This window comes from Grampus griseus (assembly GCF_964374135.1).
Source record: "Grampus griseus genome assembly, chromosome: 5".
Lineage (NCBI taxonomy): Eukaryota > Metazoa > Chordata > Mammalia > Artiodactyla > Delphinidae > Grampus > Grampus griseus.
In genome coordinates this window covers 30,187,871-30,205,527 of record NC_138998.1, presented here as the reverse complement: position 1 = coordinate 30,205,527, position 17,657 = coordinate 30,187,871, and the positions used below count along the sequence as shown (strand labels likewise).

The 17,657-nt window shown below is 34.2% G+C and overlaps 1 protein-coding gene across 2 annotated transcripts in view; it reads right to left on the bottom strand.

Moving 5' to 3' along the window:
* STAG1 (STAG1 cohesin complex component) overlaps window positions 1–17,657 on the bottom strand; it is a gene marked incomplete at its 3' end in the record, with an annotated part of 421,944 nt that overhangs the window by 152,489 nt on the left and 251,798 nt on the right. For both annotated transcript variants that reach the window (XM_082655685.1, XM_082655684.1), the window contains exon 7: window positions 10,349–10,553. In XM_082655685.1, the coding sequence (XP_082511811.1) occupies window positions 10,349–10,553 (205 nt within the window). The remainder of the gene's footprint in view (window positions 1–10,348; window positions 10,554–17,657) is intronic.

The window sequence follows — 17,657 nt, the reverse complement described above, 5'->3', positions numbered from 1 at the left end:
GTGGCGCATGGGCCTCTTATTGCAGTGGCTTCTCTTGTTGTGGAGCACGGGCTCTAGGCGTGCAGGCTTCAGTGGTTGTGGCTCGCAGGCTCAGCAGTTGTGGCTCGCAGGCTCGGTAGTTGTGGCACACGGGCTTAGTTGCTCAAAGGCATGTGGGATCTTCCTGGACCAGGGCTTTAACCTGTGTTCCCTGCATTGGCAGGTGGATTCCTAAACACTGCACCACCAGGGAAGTCCCAGGTTGTCTGTTTTTTAATACTGAGCTGCATGAGCTGTTTATATATTTTGGAGATTAATCCTTTGTCTGTTGATTCGTTTGCAAATATTTCCTCCCATTCTGAGGGCTGTCTTTTCATTTTATTTATAGTTTCCTTTGCTGTGCAAAGGCTTTCAAGTTTCATTAGGTCTCATTTGTTTATTTTTGTTTTTATTTCCATTACTCTAGGAAGTGGGTCAAAAAAGATCTTGCTGTGATTTCACTACCGTTATTTTTTAATAGAAATAATAAAAACATGGAATTCGTTTTCACTTTATTCACTGAGGAGTGAATAAAGATAAAAACGTCTTTAGATTGAGTCTGAGATAATTCAATATTTACAGTTTAGCTTTCTACAGTCCACCAAAACAGTGCTTCAAGAAGGAAGAAGTAGTTATGTCTTTCAAGAAAGATGACACTAAGAAGGTAACTGCTGACCTCAACAAGAGCAAAGGCAGTGAACAGGGAGATAGAAACCTGATTGGAGTGGGTTTAAAGAGAATAAGAAGAGAGTGAGTAGAGACAGTAAATAGAAATAATTCTTTAAGATTTGCTATAAAGAAAAGGAGAAAAATAGGACTATAATTAAGGAGCATGTGGAAACAAGGGAGGGTGTGATGGTCAGTCTTATGTGTCAACTTGGCTAGGCTACGGTATCCAGTTATTTAATCAAGCACTAATCCAGGTGTTACCGTGAAGGTATTTTGTAGATAAGATTAACATCTGTAAGTAAAGGAGACTACCTTCAATAATGTGGTGGCCTCATCCAATCAGCTGAATGCCTTAAGAGCAAAAACCGAGGTTTCCTAGAAAACAATTTCTGCCTCAAGACTGTACAACTCCTGCCTAAGTTTCTAGCCTGCTGGCCCGCCCTACAGATTTTAAAATTGCCAGTTCCCAAATTGTGTGAGCCATTCACTAACATAAATCTTCCTCTCCCCCAATATATATATATCTGTGTGTGTGTATGCAAATAAGAAAAGAAGTACCTAAGTATATCTCCTGATGAGTCTGTGTTTCTGAAGAGCCCTAACTGATACAGAGTGTTTCTAAAAGATAAACGCTGTTATAGCATATTAATATAATGATAAAGGTGATGGGGGAACTGAAGCAGGACAGAGAGAAAAAACACCCTGAAGAGTAAAGTTCTTGAACAGGAATTGGATCCACTGCACAAGGGCAAGGACTAACCTTAGATAGATAGTACTGTAATAAAAGAAAAAGCAGAGTATATGTGTACTGGTACACCTAGATAAGTAGGTTTAATCACTGAAGGATTCTCTTCTGTCTCTATAAAGCTAGCAAGATAATCAGCTAATTGTGAAGAAAAGAGGATAGCAGATGCTACAGGTTTGAGGAGAAGGTGTGAAATAATCTTATAAGAAAGTAGGAATATCCATGGCATAGAATACTGTAATAGGATTGCTAGGCAGCACTAAAGGTCCACTTGAGAGAAAAATGTAAAATGCCCAGCCATTATAACTATGTGTTGTTCTATAGCCACTTTCAGCTCCACTTGTGTAGGTATGGAACAGGTAGTAATATGAGGTTTTCCTAGGGGGTATAATGGAGGGCAAGGATGTTGAGGATCCTTCATGAGAAGGACATGATTAAAATAAACCTGAATAACAGAATCTATGCTAGGAAAGTGGAGGCAGTGAGGACATCAAGAACACTAAAAAACAGAGTATCAAAGAATTTAAAGCCCCAAAAGAAGAAAAACAATGTTGGAGCTGGGAACATATAAAACAAAAACTGGAACAAAAGAGATTATTGGCAACTGGGATGGTTAAAATTAAGATTATGGACACTGGCCCTTTTATTTACTATTCAACAATTTGCATTTATGTGTTCTTCAACATAAAAATGAAAACTAAAAAGCTGTCTTTATATTTAGTGATACCTACTATACTTTTGAAAACTATTACTATAAACCCTGGAAATATATATGATAATGGGACAAAACTAAATTTTAAAGAGAGGTATGATTATATTCCCTCTTTTTTTTTTTTTAAATTGAAGTACAGTTGACTTACAATGTTGTGTGAGTTTCTGGTGTATAGCAAAGTGATTCAGTTATACATATATACATATTTTTTCATAATGGTTTATTACAGGACATTGAATATAGTTCCCTGTGCTATATAGTTCAACACTGTTATCTGTTTTATATATGGTAGTTGGTATCTGCAAATCCCAAACTCTTAATTTATCTCCCCCACCCCCTTTCCCATTTGGTAACCATAAGTTTGTTTTCTATGTCTGAGTCTATTTCTGTTTTGTAAATAAGTTCATTTGTATCATATTTTAGATTCAACATATAAGTGATATCATATGGCCTTTGTCTTTCTGACTTACTTCACTTAGTATGATAATCTCTAGGTCTACCCATGTTGCTGCAAATGGCATTACTTCATTATTTTTTATGGCTGAGTAGTATTCCATTGCAATTATGTTCCTTCTTTAGTTTTAAAAAACTTATTTAAAAAAACAAAAAGGCTTACAATAAACTTCCTCTTTCCAAATAATAAACATTTAATCAATCCCTGTCTCTTAAAAACCCAACCAAAATAATGAGAAAACAATTTTCTTCTTCAATAAATCCAGAAAATTACCTGCAACCCCAAACCACAATGTATCAATATACGTATATGGAAAGCAGACGGATGAAGCATGCAAATCAAACCAAATGGTTGAAAAAGCTTGACAACTATATCTAAAGAAATACAAAAAGAAAAACAATTTTGGTGTGTAGAACCCAAAAGCATTAAGGAATTGGAGAAGTATTGGTGTCCACAGAAGATGAAGTGAAATAAGGTCTGGAAATAGGAGCATTATTTCAAAGTTTGTATAGTAAGTAATTAAATCTCCACTCGAACCTAGGCAGTCAGGCAATTCCCCCAACATACACTCATCTTGGAAGTCCAGAAAGTTTATTCCCTGAAGAATATAAACCAGAGATTTGGACTCATCAGACACAGAGGAGGGATACAGGTGAAGTGCAGAGTGCCCTGGGTGCTCCTTCACCCTGTATTAACTCCCAAATGGCAGACAGCAAACAGACTTAAGGAGATTGAAAGATCCTTCTGCAAAGAAGCTAAACTTCCCCAGGGAAAAATAATTATCAAGAGTTTAGGGTCCACAGTGAAAATGGTATGTGACCACAGGACCACCCTACAGTGATGCTCACCAAAGAGGCCAGAGCCATTGCCCCTCCCTGTCAAACACAACACACACACACACCCATGCCACCCCCAACCCCCACCCTCTCTGGCAATCTGCTCTTTAGTGTCTCATTGTCAGCAATGACTAGAAAGCCAATGAATAGATACTTAAGGAACGTTTCCAACATGAAAGACACTGATAAAAGCAGAGAATTGGAAAAGAGGTCAGAGTAGGGTGTTAAAAAAAAAAAACTTCAGAGTAATAATTAACGTTGTCAAAGAGAGATAAAAGAAAATGTTACATCCATGAAACAGTGTTAAAAAAAAAAAGACTTGGATAATGCAAAAGAACTCTTAGAATATTTAAAATGATAATGAAAATTAAGCTCAATAAAGCTGAAGAAATACAAGAAAAGTGAACAAAAAGACTAAGGAATGGAAGCTAAAAGAGAAACAACAAGAAACTCAGGATTGATTCAACAGATTAACATCCAAGTAATATGTATTCTATAAAGAGTGCCCAGCATAATGAATGGGAATTATATACACACATTAGGGTATATCACCATGATATTTCAGAAAATCAGGAACAAAAAGAACATAAAGCTTCCAAAGACAAGAAACAGGATCAGAATCAGAACTTTGAAACAGGATTGGTCTTCTCAACAGCAATATTGGAAACAAGAGGAAAAATTCTGAAGAAAATTTTCAATAAGTTCCACATTGGTTCAATTAAATGTAAGAATAATTTTTCAGGCATGTAAAATCTCAAATATATACTTTTCCAATACTCTTTTTCTCAAGAACCTATCAGAAAACATGCTACCCAAAAAGGAGAGAATAAATTTAAAAAGAAAAAAAGGGCAGGCCAAAGATAGAGGTTTCAACAAAAGACAAAGGATCCAAATAATGGCAGAAAAGTTAAATAACTTAAAGGACATAAAGATTTTAGAAAACAACACAGCCTTATCAAACATAATTGTAAAAAATTAAAAGTACAGAAAATGTACCCCACAAAATTGATTATAACATCCTATTATTTGTTTAAAAATAAAATAAAAAATCCTCACATAAAAGGAAACACCGACATGTCATGACAAAATTAAGAAGTGGTATGATTATGGCTAATTTTTATTTTTGTACTTTTCTCCTATTCTGAATTCTTTGTAAGTTGTATATGTAATTTTATATGTACAGAAAATGTTTAAACATACAACATGGAAGTATTAATGAAAAATCTACAAGAAATTTTCTCAATTTCTCTATCCTCTTTAGAGCCAAACCAAGCAAGCTCTGTCATTCTATCACAGTTATAATATCAGACACTTACTGAATGACTTGTATATGTGAAACATTTAACACGAATTATTTCATTTAAGCCTCACAACACTCCTATAAAATGGGACTATTAGTAGCAACACTATACAGATGAGGAAAGTGAGGCCCTAAAGTTAAGTAACTTGTCCAAGGTTACCAAGTTGATACATAAAAGATATGATTATAAAATGATTTTAAAAATCATAATTTCTTTACAAAAACTAGCCCCCAAAAGAAAACTAATTTTCATACCCGATGACAGAAAGTAAAGGCGATAAATCTAAGAAAATGATACTTCTGTAACTAGAAAATGTAAAACATTACTCTAGATACCTATATTTACATTTGAAAGAGTAATTACATTTAAAAAGTTTACTGTATTTTATGTGTACAGTTATAAGATATAGTGGCACTCGCAAATTTGGTCTATTATTGGGCATTAATCTCATGAGAACACCAAAAGTCTACTACATACAAATTCTAGAAAGGTGAAAAAAAAGTGTTATATCTAGAGGAGCAACGAGAAACACAAAGGTATTAAAGTTAAAAAAAATGCACTGGTGAAAATACAAAGCAATGAGAAAGTAAAAATTTCTTTAATGAATAAAAGGAAAATATAAAGAAATTAAGGAAGAGAGCTTATTTATACTCTAACAGTCTGCTCTTTGATGATGCCAGATTGACCTAAAATTTTGAGGTTCTAACCATAGCAACCAGAAATATTCAGTCTGGTTAAGAGTTATAAAATACCTACTGAATTTAATAAATAGAATTTGGCATGTGAGAGCCAAAAAGATATGTAAAAAATGAAAGTGCATGCTGTTAGTTTTCTTAATAGCAGTTTCTGAAAGATCTGTTTATTTACTTGTTTCTGATTTCCCCATTTGCAATGTCTTCTATTACGAAAATAGTAGGTGTTCAATAAATTCTGAGGAAAAAAAACACGAGTGAAGGGAAACACTGCACACACTACTGGCTCTTACTGTCATTACAGAATAACAGCCGCAGTTTACTAAATGTCAGGCACTAGTTCAAGCTTTCTTAATTTCTTTTAATGAGGTAGCTATCATTATCTTTCCCACTTTGCATATGAAGAAAGTGAGGCCAAAAGGACTTGTCCAAATTACCCAATTAGTAAAAGGAAGAAAGGGATATGTATTCAGACAGCCTGGTCCAGAACCCATTCTATGAACCCTATATTATATGGTTTCAGCAACCAAAAGCCAAAGAAAAGACATCAATTTACTGAGACAAGATTATTTTCAGTCTGTGATGGGAGAACAAAGAAATTTCTTACAGCTTTTCTTTTCTCAGAGTAAAAGTCCAGAGATGCTGACTTGGTAAAAAAATGTTAATCAACAACAAATCATATGTCAATATAAAATCAACCATATACCAATATAATAATGTTCAACAATGAGATACAAAGAAATGTTTACTTCCGCAAGAATCTGAGAGTGACCTATTATTGTTAACTAGTGGTAAAGACTGGCCTCCCAGCATAATGAGCCACCTGACTGTCATATGATGATCTTAACCACATTTTCTAATTTTTTCAGAATTCATTTTAGAAAAAAATAGAACAGAATCAATCACCATGCTATATTAATAAAATTTTGTAGTCTTAATCCCCCTTTGTTCAAATCAGCATTTTCACTTTAGAAGTGAGAGGTAGCCAGTATCTATCTATTTGTAACATAGAAAATTATGCAGGTGAGAAAACATCAAAACATAAAAAAGGTAAACCAACATTATTCATCTCGCCATCTAACAAAAATTTGAAGTCACCAACTTCTAACGTATTGGCATACATTTTAAAAACAAATGCCTAAGTATAATATAACTATAAATCTAAAAAACAGATCCTTTGAGATTAGAATTATCTTTATAATACCAAACAACACAGTGGTAAAACAAAGGGAAACCTACTTGTTTTTGAGCTGGAGGAGGAAAATATTTTTTCATGAAGATTCCATGAAATTGGGGAAAGAAAATATGTCCAGCCTCAGATTGTAAATCCACCAAAATAATAATGACAAAATACTACTTATATAAATTAAATCCACATACTATGTTCTATTCTAATATGTCTGAGATAGCTATTTAGAAAAGCAACAAAGGCACTTAATTCTGAAGATAAATCGGTAATGAAAACTTTATTACAGTGTAAAGCTTCTTTATTAAGCTGAGTCAGACATATAGGAGAGTATGCTTTACAATTCCAATTAAAAGAATAGAAAAAAATAAGGAAAATATAATACAAAATGTAATTGCTAACAGTCTGTTTCAATTTAATGGTAAAAAGAATTCCAAAAAGAAGGGAGAAAGCACAGTTTACTGGGAAAATGAGACTACTTCTACCTGGAGAATAAACAAACCTGAAGAACTACAAAATGATGAAAATTTTAGTAAAAATGTGACAAAAGTACACAATTAAATGCAATGCATAAACACTGACAATTGGGACATATTATTAACTAATAACAAGAAAATGGGATATTTGGAAAATAGATTAAAAGTACTATTGATAAAACCACTCTGATGATTTATGAAGCTCTAAAACTTATCTTGTCTGTACCCTACAAAACAACTAACCTGATTGTCTCTCTTCTCAGCTAAGATATAAGCAATGTCAAGGAGCATTTTATTCCAAAGCCGATAATCATATCTGGCCATAACTGCCTTGTAACTGTCCATGCACATAGTCTTTGAAGCAGAGGATTAAATGTTCCTGCCCATTTTATCTAGTCCCCAAGACTCCTCCTGCAAAGTGAATAAAAATGATTATCTTTTAATCTACCCCTTATACACATACCATAAAAGAAAAAAAGGGAGGGGGTACCAGAAAAGAGAGCAAAGATGAAAAGAAAATTATCCTTGAAAAGATGGATAATTATTATCCAGCCTGGAATTAAGTTCTCAGCAAGATCTCTGTGCTTTGTTGTTGGGTAGGTGACTGATGTCTCACTTTTTATGAAACTGAGCTTTGGAAGACATGATCATTAATGTACACAGAGAAATTACAGTAATATTTTGAAATAAATTTGAGAATAGGTTAGCTTTTAAAAAATAAGTATAAACATAACATTGATCTCCTATTTTTCTTGATTTCTGATTTTGAAAAGTAATTAACAAATACAAATAGGCTAGATGATATAAAAAAAAGCTGAGGAGAAAAACCAAATGGCATTTATCAGGCAGTTTTAAAAGCTATCATGATCACAGGTAAATTGTGAGAAAAGAAAGACAGAAAGGCACTGGAAGGAGGAGGGAGCAACTCAACTCAAAAGAAATAGGAGGAAAGCCATAATTAAAATATGTTTAAGCACACACAAAATTAGCAATGTATAGATTACCAAAGGGATAAATATACGAAAAACAAGAAAATAATAAAAGTCACTGAAAATGGGCCAATGGAAAGAAGAGCTGAAATGGACCATCATAAAGTCAGTAAAATACAGTAATATTTCATTTACATGGCAGTGAAGGACAAATGCAAATGAATTAAACTGCATTTTTCAGGAAACTGAAATGTTTTAAAACTCAAAATATTCTGTCTATTTCTATAATATACTATTCCTTCTCTTGTGTTCATAGAGTATGTGGCATATATTTAGTCTTTTATATAAAATGCACACAGGTTTCTGGATTAAACAGAGGTAGCTGGCCGCTACAGAGGAGCCTCAGATTGCTCTGTATCTTGATATCTGTAAGCAAATTTTTTTTGTCTTTTTTGTTATAAATTATCGTTTCACAATTCTGTCAGCAGGACAGAATCTAACACTTGTCCTCCAATCTAACACTTGCTTCTCTTTCTCTCTTGGCATTGGGAAACTAGATAATAACTCTTTATGGCAGTAATTTTGGCTATTCAGAAGTAACTTCTATCTTATGTTTAAGTTTTGTTTATTTCAAATCACTGCATTTACTATGCATCTGAAAACCAGCTAAACAAGAATTACTGTACGTAGATAAAAGAAAGATGAAAAGTAAACAGAAAATATAAAGAAAAGAAAAAAAGCAAACATAAAGGGCAGAAGATTCTAAAAGTGATGAAATTAGAAAGAAAAATTGTATAGCATCAGATAACTTTTAAGTAATAAACAGTATATTTACAGTACCTTTTCAAAAAGTTACAACTGGGTACAAGATCTCTTTTTATTCCTAATAATGAGGAAGAGGATACTCTCAAAACACAGAATAAAACATGTTTGATGTTTGTTCTATATAGAAAATTTTTTCAACAATAAATTGTGTGATTTTACCTTTTTAAAAAAGATAAAATTAAGTAAAAGATCTTCCTCTTTTCCCAGTGAGAAAAAGGACACCCTCAAAAGAATAACTGTGTGTCATGTTTGCTCCATATAGAACTGCAACTAAGGGAATAATGGACACTAATAATATGTATTAACCACATTAAGGAAGGAAAAAGGAGTGGAAAAAAATATGGATGACTCTATATAAAATTATCACATTGGCTTTAGGCAACAGGTTAAACCAGAAAATGATAAAATTTTAAATCCAGGGTTTGCAATGTGTAGTCCCCAAAGTATCAGTGTCAGCAACAGCTAGAAACCTGTTAAACTCGGGGGCAAGGCCACACAATCTGTTTCAGTAAGGCCTGGAGGTGATTCTGATGCATGCTAAAGTTTAAGAATCAATGCATTCAATAAATTAGATAAATGAGAAATTTAAATTCAAGATGAAATGCAATTAATTAAATTAAATCTCATTTTTTGTCATGGTAATGTGCAAGATGAATATAGCCAGAGTTATTGCTATTAAAAAGGATGTAATTTGGGAGTATTTAAATATATGTGTACGTACATACACACACATTCTCTCTCTCTGTATTACAGGAGAAAAAGAACAATCATTTAGTCATTTTAGGTAAGCACAGTTAAAATCGTTGAGGAATTGAGAACGATGGCTAAATTAACAAAATTACCTTGTTACGGAAAAACAAGGGGAAAAAGAACATACTTGACTCAATTTGTCTACATAATTCTAAAATAAAAGCAAAAGTGAAAATTATAATGTCAGTTCTTCAGGACTCAGCCTACCTACCTGAACTGATTTTAGAGACATTACATTTAGGTTATTACAGCACTAGGAATAGAAAAAATGCCAGCTAGGTCACACTTACCTATTACAATTGGATAGAATTGTTTAAAAATACATATATATAAACAAAATTTACACATTTATGTATAATAACAATGAACTATGAAGCAATGTAATTAAGTAGAAAAACTACTATGAATTTGGAATTTCAACTATTATTTGGGTTTACCAAAGAACATGGCCTGGTGGACTCTTAAAATTTATTTGGTTATAAAATAAAAATGCAGGAAAATACATGTTCAGAAAGAGATTTGGTAACACTCGCCAGAAAATTTCAATTTTCATTCTCAAGACTATCAAATGCCAGTTATCAAAATAGGCACACATTTTACTTAGAGAATACAAACCATTCACGTGAATTTTGGAGAAAAACTATTTTTCAAGAGCAAAGTAATGAATTTAATATTTAATCTAAATAAAACTTAACTAGAATAGAACATATTTAACAAAACTAAATTGAAAAGGAAATAAAATGTTGGTTACTTACCAGCAAGGGTACTTGTATGTCTAAAAGCTCTGACCTGGGAGTCTGACAAACCAGTCAAAAGGGAGATTACTGTGTCCATCATATACTCATCATAAATTATGCTATACTGACATTGTCGAATCAGGACTCCAATAAATTCACAAAAGTTTGAACGAAATTTTTTCCACTGAGGTCCAGGCATGGTAAGGGGGTAATCACCACTGTCCTAAAAGGGATAAAAAAAGAACATATTAAATATGACATCAAGTTTGATCAGTATTTTTTCCTCCTACTGGAAAAGGAACATTTTTCTCAAAGTAGATATGGACAGAAATCAAGGGGCACAAGATGTCTTTCTCTTTTTTTGCTTGTTTTGATCTTCAACATCTAAATTGTTAATGTGCTCAAAATTATTATTTACAACCAGTATTTAATCCATTATTCTAAGCCATTCATTCAAAATAATAGTTCCAGTTTTGCTGTACTTGGGTCCTAGTTGAGATAATTTAAAGTAGGAAATTAAAAAAGAATTGAAGTTTAGACTAGAAAGGATATTTGCTACTGAATTCAGATCAAACTAATGGTGATACCTGTGAAATATAGCATCTTTCAATTATTTTAAATAGACACTTTAAAGAACTGACAGTTTCAAGAGTATAAGCACTTCATTAAGAAGTCCAAAACCAACTTTTCACATCTGAAACTGCAAACCTGTTTTTTCCAATTTTACTATGAACTTTCAATTAACTCTATTTTATGGAGTGAATTTATTAACTTTTCAACGAAAAATATCTAGCATGGGCTCTTGGTATCACGAGATTGTGTTATCTTGTTTAAAATACGAAACTGACAGTTGAACCCAGCAGAGGTTTCCCACTCCAGCCTAAAACATTTTGGTGGAGGAATGGAAATTCACAAGGCAGAGAGTGCAAAATTCTGTGAACATAGTTATCTGTATACTCTCAATTTGTGGCTATTTGTCTTTTCTAGGCCAAACTGCTGTTAGGAAAATTGGTTATAAATGAGGTCTTGAGCTCTGTTGGTGTCCCAGGAAAGAGAACTAGTGTGACACTTAGAACAGCAAGAAATCCCAAGAGCAAGGAACAGAAAGCAGAGATAGGGAAGAGCTTGGCAGTCAGTCAAATATCCCCAAAGAAAGTTAATTTTGGCACTACATGAGTATTATGTGGGTTACTAAGCTCTATAGGACATCAAAAAGGAACTGAAGGGGCTAGCTGAATCCTCCCTGCTCTTTAGACTGGGGGTGTGGGAGCACAGACTGGAGAGGGTAGCAGGATGGAGAGGGGAGACGCTTCTCAAAGGTATCTCTGAAGGCTGCCTGCTGCGTCCATTTCACAAAAGCCCACCAGGGTAGAGTCTCTTTTGCTTTGTACCAACTGTGAGATTCAGCCATTTAGTGCTCACAACCAGATCTGGGCCCCAAGGAAAGTACAAAGAAAAGAATCTATCTAAACAGCCCCAACAGCAAGAGGAAAGGAAGCCAGAAAAATCACCATTTAGGAAAACCTAAATAAAACATAAGTATACTTCAAAGATTCAAATGCAGCATAAAACAAAACAAAACTCTAGGGAACTGACAAACACACTTTTTTTGAAGTATAATTCACATATAACATTAGTTCCAGGTATAAAATATAATGATTCAATATTTGTATATATTACAAAATAATCACAATAAGTGTAGTTGACATCTGTCACCATAAACAGTTACAAATTATTTTGCTTTTCTTGTAATGAGAACTATTAAGATCTACACTCTTAGCAATTTTTCAATATGCAATACAGTATTAATAACTATAGTCACCATACTTTACATCCCCAGGACTTATTTATAGTACAACTGGAAGTTTGTACCTTTTGTCCCACTTCACCCATTTTGCCCATTCCCCCCAAACCCTGGCAACTACTCTGTTCTCTGTATCTATGAGCTCGCTCAGAGTTCTTTTGTGTTGTTTTGTTGTTGTTGTTATTTTCATTTCACATATAAGTGAGATCATATGGTATTTGTCTTTCTCTGACTTATTTCACTTAGTGTAATGTCCTCAAGGTCCGTCCATGTTGTCACAAATGGCAAAATTTCCTCTTTTTAACAACTGAATACTATTCCTCTGAGTGTGTGCGTGTGTGTGTGTGTGCGCGCGCGCGCGCACGCGTTTACCACATTTTCTTCACCCATTCATCCATTGATGGACACTTAGGTTATTTCCATGTTTGGCTATTGTAAATAATGCTGCCATTAACATGAGGTTGCAAATACCTAAAATACTTTATTTCTTAAAAAATTCAGTTGATGAACTGAAGGAAAGGATGGTTACTGATAGGAGATACATTAGTAGCCTAGAAAATAATGTGCAAGACATATCAGAGAAAAAAAACATGTAAATGCTAGATGAGGCCTGTGGAAAAAACCTTTTAAAATAGACAAAGTAGGTTAGTATTACCTTTTAAACCTTCTGTCCTTTCCTTTTTCATTGATTTGGAACTCATATGTGGTGCTGATGGTCAACAGCCATTTTGCAACCATGAGGGGACAGTATGAAGATAAAGAATGGTACAGAGAAAGATGGAAAAAATGTAGGTCTTTGCTCTGTTGAGGTGTAGTATCAATACCAACCATGTTCTCTCTACTCCCAAATTTATTTTGTGTGAGACAAACTCCTGTGAATTAAAGCCACTGTTGGTCAGATTTTCTGTTACTCACAAACAAATCCATTCCTGTTATAGCAGAATTACAAGCAGTGGGAAAAGATGAATTATTCAGTAAATGACTTTGGTACAGTACAACTGGCTTTTCATTAGAAAAAAATCAGATATGTATTGCACCATACACTAAAATAAATTCCTAATGAAATCAAAACACTTAAAAATACTCAACCAAAAAAAGAAATAGCAGAAAACGTGGAAGAATCTTTAACCGTGGTCATTTTTAAGTCTTTTGTCATTTACAGACAGTTCTGGGTATACTCTGATGCATTTGCAAAAATGTTCCTATACAAGGGTTTCATCTTCAAGGAATTCATGGAAAAGACTCTGACAAGTACAGGTTTCTGGTAACTGACTATACTGCTGAACTGAATGAATAAGTATTTTCAGAACTCTAATGGAAAACTGATGAATTCATTAAAGTGCTAACAAAAGATCAAGATGAAAAAAATATTAATTACATGGGACTGAGTGAGCTGATGAGTATGATTATAATTTTTGTGACTTTCTCTTTAAATAAAAAATCCCACAAGGACACAGAGGCAAAAAATATACAAATCAATTTTCACTGCGAAGTAAAGGAGCTGTTACAGTGGAGGATTACTGGACTGAACGTCAATATTATGACATAGTATGAGTGTTTCATGTTGGTAATTGCAATCATTGTTGCTTTCATTGTGGTCATCCATTTACAATGCTTGGTGTCAGTTTATCTCTCTCAGTGTGTGTGTGTGTGTGTGTGTGTGTGTGTGTGTGTGTGTGTGTGTGTGTGTGTGTGTGTGTGTGTGTGTGTGTGTGTGTGTGTGTGTGTGTAAAAAGAAAACATGGAAGAGAGTCCCTCCCATCAAGCCTCTTAGATAGCCTCATCCACCAGAGGGCAGACAGCAGAAGCAAGAAGAACTACAATCATGCAGCCTGTGGAACAAAAACAACATTCATAGAGAGATAGACCAGATGAAAAGGCAGACGGCTATGTACCAGATAAAGGAACAAGATAAAACCCCATAAAAACAACTAAATGAAATTGAGATAGACAACCTTCCAGAAAAAGAATTCAGAATAATGATAGTGAAGATGATCCAGGACCTCAGAAAAAGAATGGAGGCAAAGATCGAATGGAGGCAAAGATCGAATGGAGGCAAAGATCGAGAGGATGCAAGAAATGTTTAACAAAGACCTAGAAGAATTAAAGAACAAACAAACAGAGATGAACAATACAATAACTGAAATGAAAACTACACTAGAAGGAATCAATAGCAGAATAACTGAGGCAGAAGAACGGATAAGTGACCTGGAAGACAGAATGGTGGAATTCACTGCCACAGAACAGAATAAAGAAAAAAGAATGAAAAGAAATGAAGACAGCCTAAGAGACCTCTGGGACGACATTAAACGCAACAACATTCGCATTATAGAGGTCCCAGAAGGAGAAGAGAGAGAGAAAGGACCTGAGAAAATATCTGAAGAGATTATAGTCGAAAATTTCCCTAACATGGAAAAGGAAATAACCACCCAAGTCAAGAAGCACAGTGAGTCCCATATAGGATAAACACAAGAAGAAACATGCCGAGACACATAGTAATCAAACTGGCAAAAATTAAAGACAAGGAAAAATTACTGAATGCAGCAAGGGAAAAACGACAAATAACATACAAGGAAACTGCCATAAGGTTAACAGCTGATTTCTCAGCAGAAACTGTACAAGCCAGAAGGGAGTGCCATGATATACTTAAAGTGATGAAAGGGAAGAACCTACAACCAAGATTACTCTACCCGGCAAGAATCTCATTCAGATTCAATGGAGAAATCAAAAGCTTTACAGACAAGCAAGAGCTAAGAGAATTCAGCACCACCAAACCAGCTCTACAACAAAAGCTAAAGGAACTTCTCTAACTGGGAAACACAAGAGAAGAAAAGGACCTACAAAAACAAACGCAAAACAATTAAGAAAATGGTCATAGGAACATACACATCGATAATTACCTTAAAAGTGAATGGATTAAATGCTCCAACCAAAAGACACAGGCTTGCTGAATGGATACAAAAACAAGACCCATATATATGCTGTCTACAAGAGACCCACTTCAGACCTAGGGATACATACAGACTGAAAGTGAGGGGATGGAAAAAGATATTCCATGCAAATGGAAATCAAAAGAAAGCTGGAGTAGCTATACTCATATCAGATAAAATACTTTAAAATAAAGAATGGTACAAGAGACAAGGAAAGACACTACATAATGATCAAGGGATCAATCCAAGAAGATACAACAATTATAAATATATATGCACCCAACATAGGAGCACCTCAATACATAAGGCAACTGCTAACAGGTATAAAAGAGGAAATTGACAGTAACAGAATAATAGTGGAGGACTTAACATCTCACTTACACCAACGGACATATCATCCAAAATGAAATTAAATAAGGAAACAGACGCTTTAAATGACACAACAGACCAGATAGATTTAATTGATATTTATAGGACATTCCATCCAAACACAGCAGATTACACTTTCTTCTCAAGTGCGCACGGAACATTCTCCAGGACAGATCACAACTTGGGTCACAAATCAAGCCTCAGTAAATTTAAGAAAACTGAAATCATATCATGCCATCTTTTCTGACCACAAAGCTATGAGATTAGAAATGAATTACAGGGAAAAAACGTAAAAAAGACAAAAACATGGAGGATAAACAATACGTTACTAAATAACCAAGAGATCACTGAAGAAATCAAAGAGGAAATCAAAAAATACCTAGAGACAAATGACAATGAAAACACGACCATTCAAAACCTATGGGATGCAGCAAAAGCAGTTCTAAGAGGTAAGTTTATAGCTATACAAGCCTAGCTAGAGAAACAAGAAAAATCTCACAAAAACCAATCTAACCTTACATCTAAAGAAACTAGAGAAAGAAGAAAAAACAAACCCAAAGTTATCAGAAGGGAAGAAATCATAAAGATCAGAGCAGAAATAAATGAAATAAAAACAAAGAAAACGATAGCAATGATCAATAAAACTAAAAGCTGGTTCTTTGAGAAGATAAACAAAATTGATAAACCATTGCCAGAGTCATCAAGAAAAAGAGGAAGAGGACTCAAATCAATAAAATTAAAAATGAAAAAGGAGAAGTTACAACAGACACCGCAGAAATACAAAGCATTCTGAGACTACTACAAGCAACTCTATGCCAATAAAATGGACCACCTGGAAGAAATGAACAAATCTTAGAAAAGTATAATCTTCTAAGACCGAACCAGGAAGAAAGAGAAAACATGAACATACTCATCAGAGTAATGAAATTTAAACTGTGATTAAAAATCTTCCAACAAACAAAAGTCCAGGACCAGATGGCTTCACAGGTGACTTCTATCAAACACTTAGAGAAGCGCTAACACCCATCCTTCTCAAACTCTTCCAAAAAATTGCAGAGGACGGAACACTCCCAAACTCATTCTATGAGGCCACCATCACCCCGATACCAAAACCAGACAAAGATACTACAAAAAAAGAAAATTACAGACCAATATCACTGATGAATATAGATGCAAAAATCCTCAACAAAATACTAGCAAACGGAATCCAACAATACATTAAAAGGATCATACACCATGATCAAGTGCGATTTATTCCAGGGATGCAAGGGTTCTTCAATATACGCAAATCAATCAACGTGATACATCATATTGACAAACTGAAGAATAAAGACCATATGATCATCTCAATAAATGCAGAAAAAGTTTTTGACAAAATTCAACACCCATTTATGATAAAAACTCTCCAGAAAGTGGGCACAGAGGGAACCTACCTCAACATAATAAAGGCCATATACGACAAACCCACAGCAAACATCATTCTCAATGGTGAAAAACTGAAAGCATTTCCTCTAAGATCAGGAATGAGACAAGGATGTCCACTCTCACCACTATTATTCAACATAGTTTTGGAAGTCCTAGCCACAGCAATCAGAGAAGAAAAAGAAATAAAAGGAATACAAATTGCAAAGAAGAAGTAAAACTGTCACTGTTTGCAGATGACATGATACTATAAATAGAGAATCCTAAAATTGCCACCAGATAACTATTAGAGCTAATCAATGAATTCGGTAAAGTTGTAGGATACAAAATTAATGCACAGAAATCTCTTGCATTCCTATACACTTATGATGAAAAATCTGAAAAAGAAATTATGGAAACACTCCCATTTACCACTGCAACAAAAAGACCTACCTAAGGAGACAAAAGACCTGTATGCAGAAAACTATAAGACACTGATGAAAAAATTAAAGATGATGCCAACAGATGGAGAGATATACTCTCTCCATAATCCATGTTCTTGGATTGGAAGAATCAATATTGTGAAAATGACTATACTACTGAAAGCAATATACAGATTCAATACAATCCCTATCCAATTACCAATGGTATTTTTTATGGAACTAGATCAAATCATTTTAAAATTTGTATGGAGACACAAAAGACCCCAAATAGCCAAAGCAGTTTTGAAGGGAAAAAACAGAGCTGGAGGAATCAGACTTCCTGACTTCAGACTATACTACAAAACTACAGTAATCAAGACAATATGGTACTGGCACAAAAA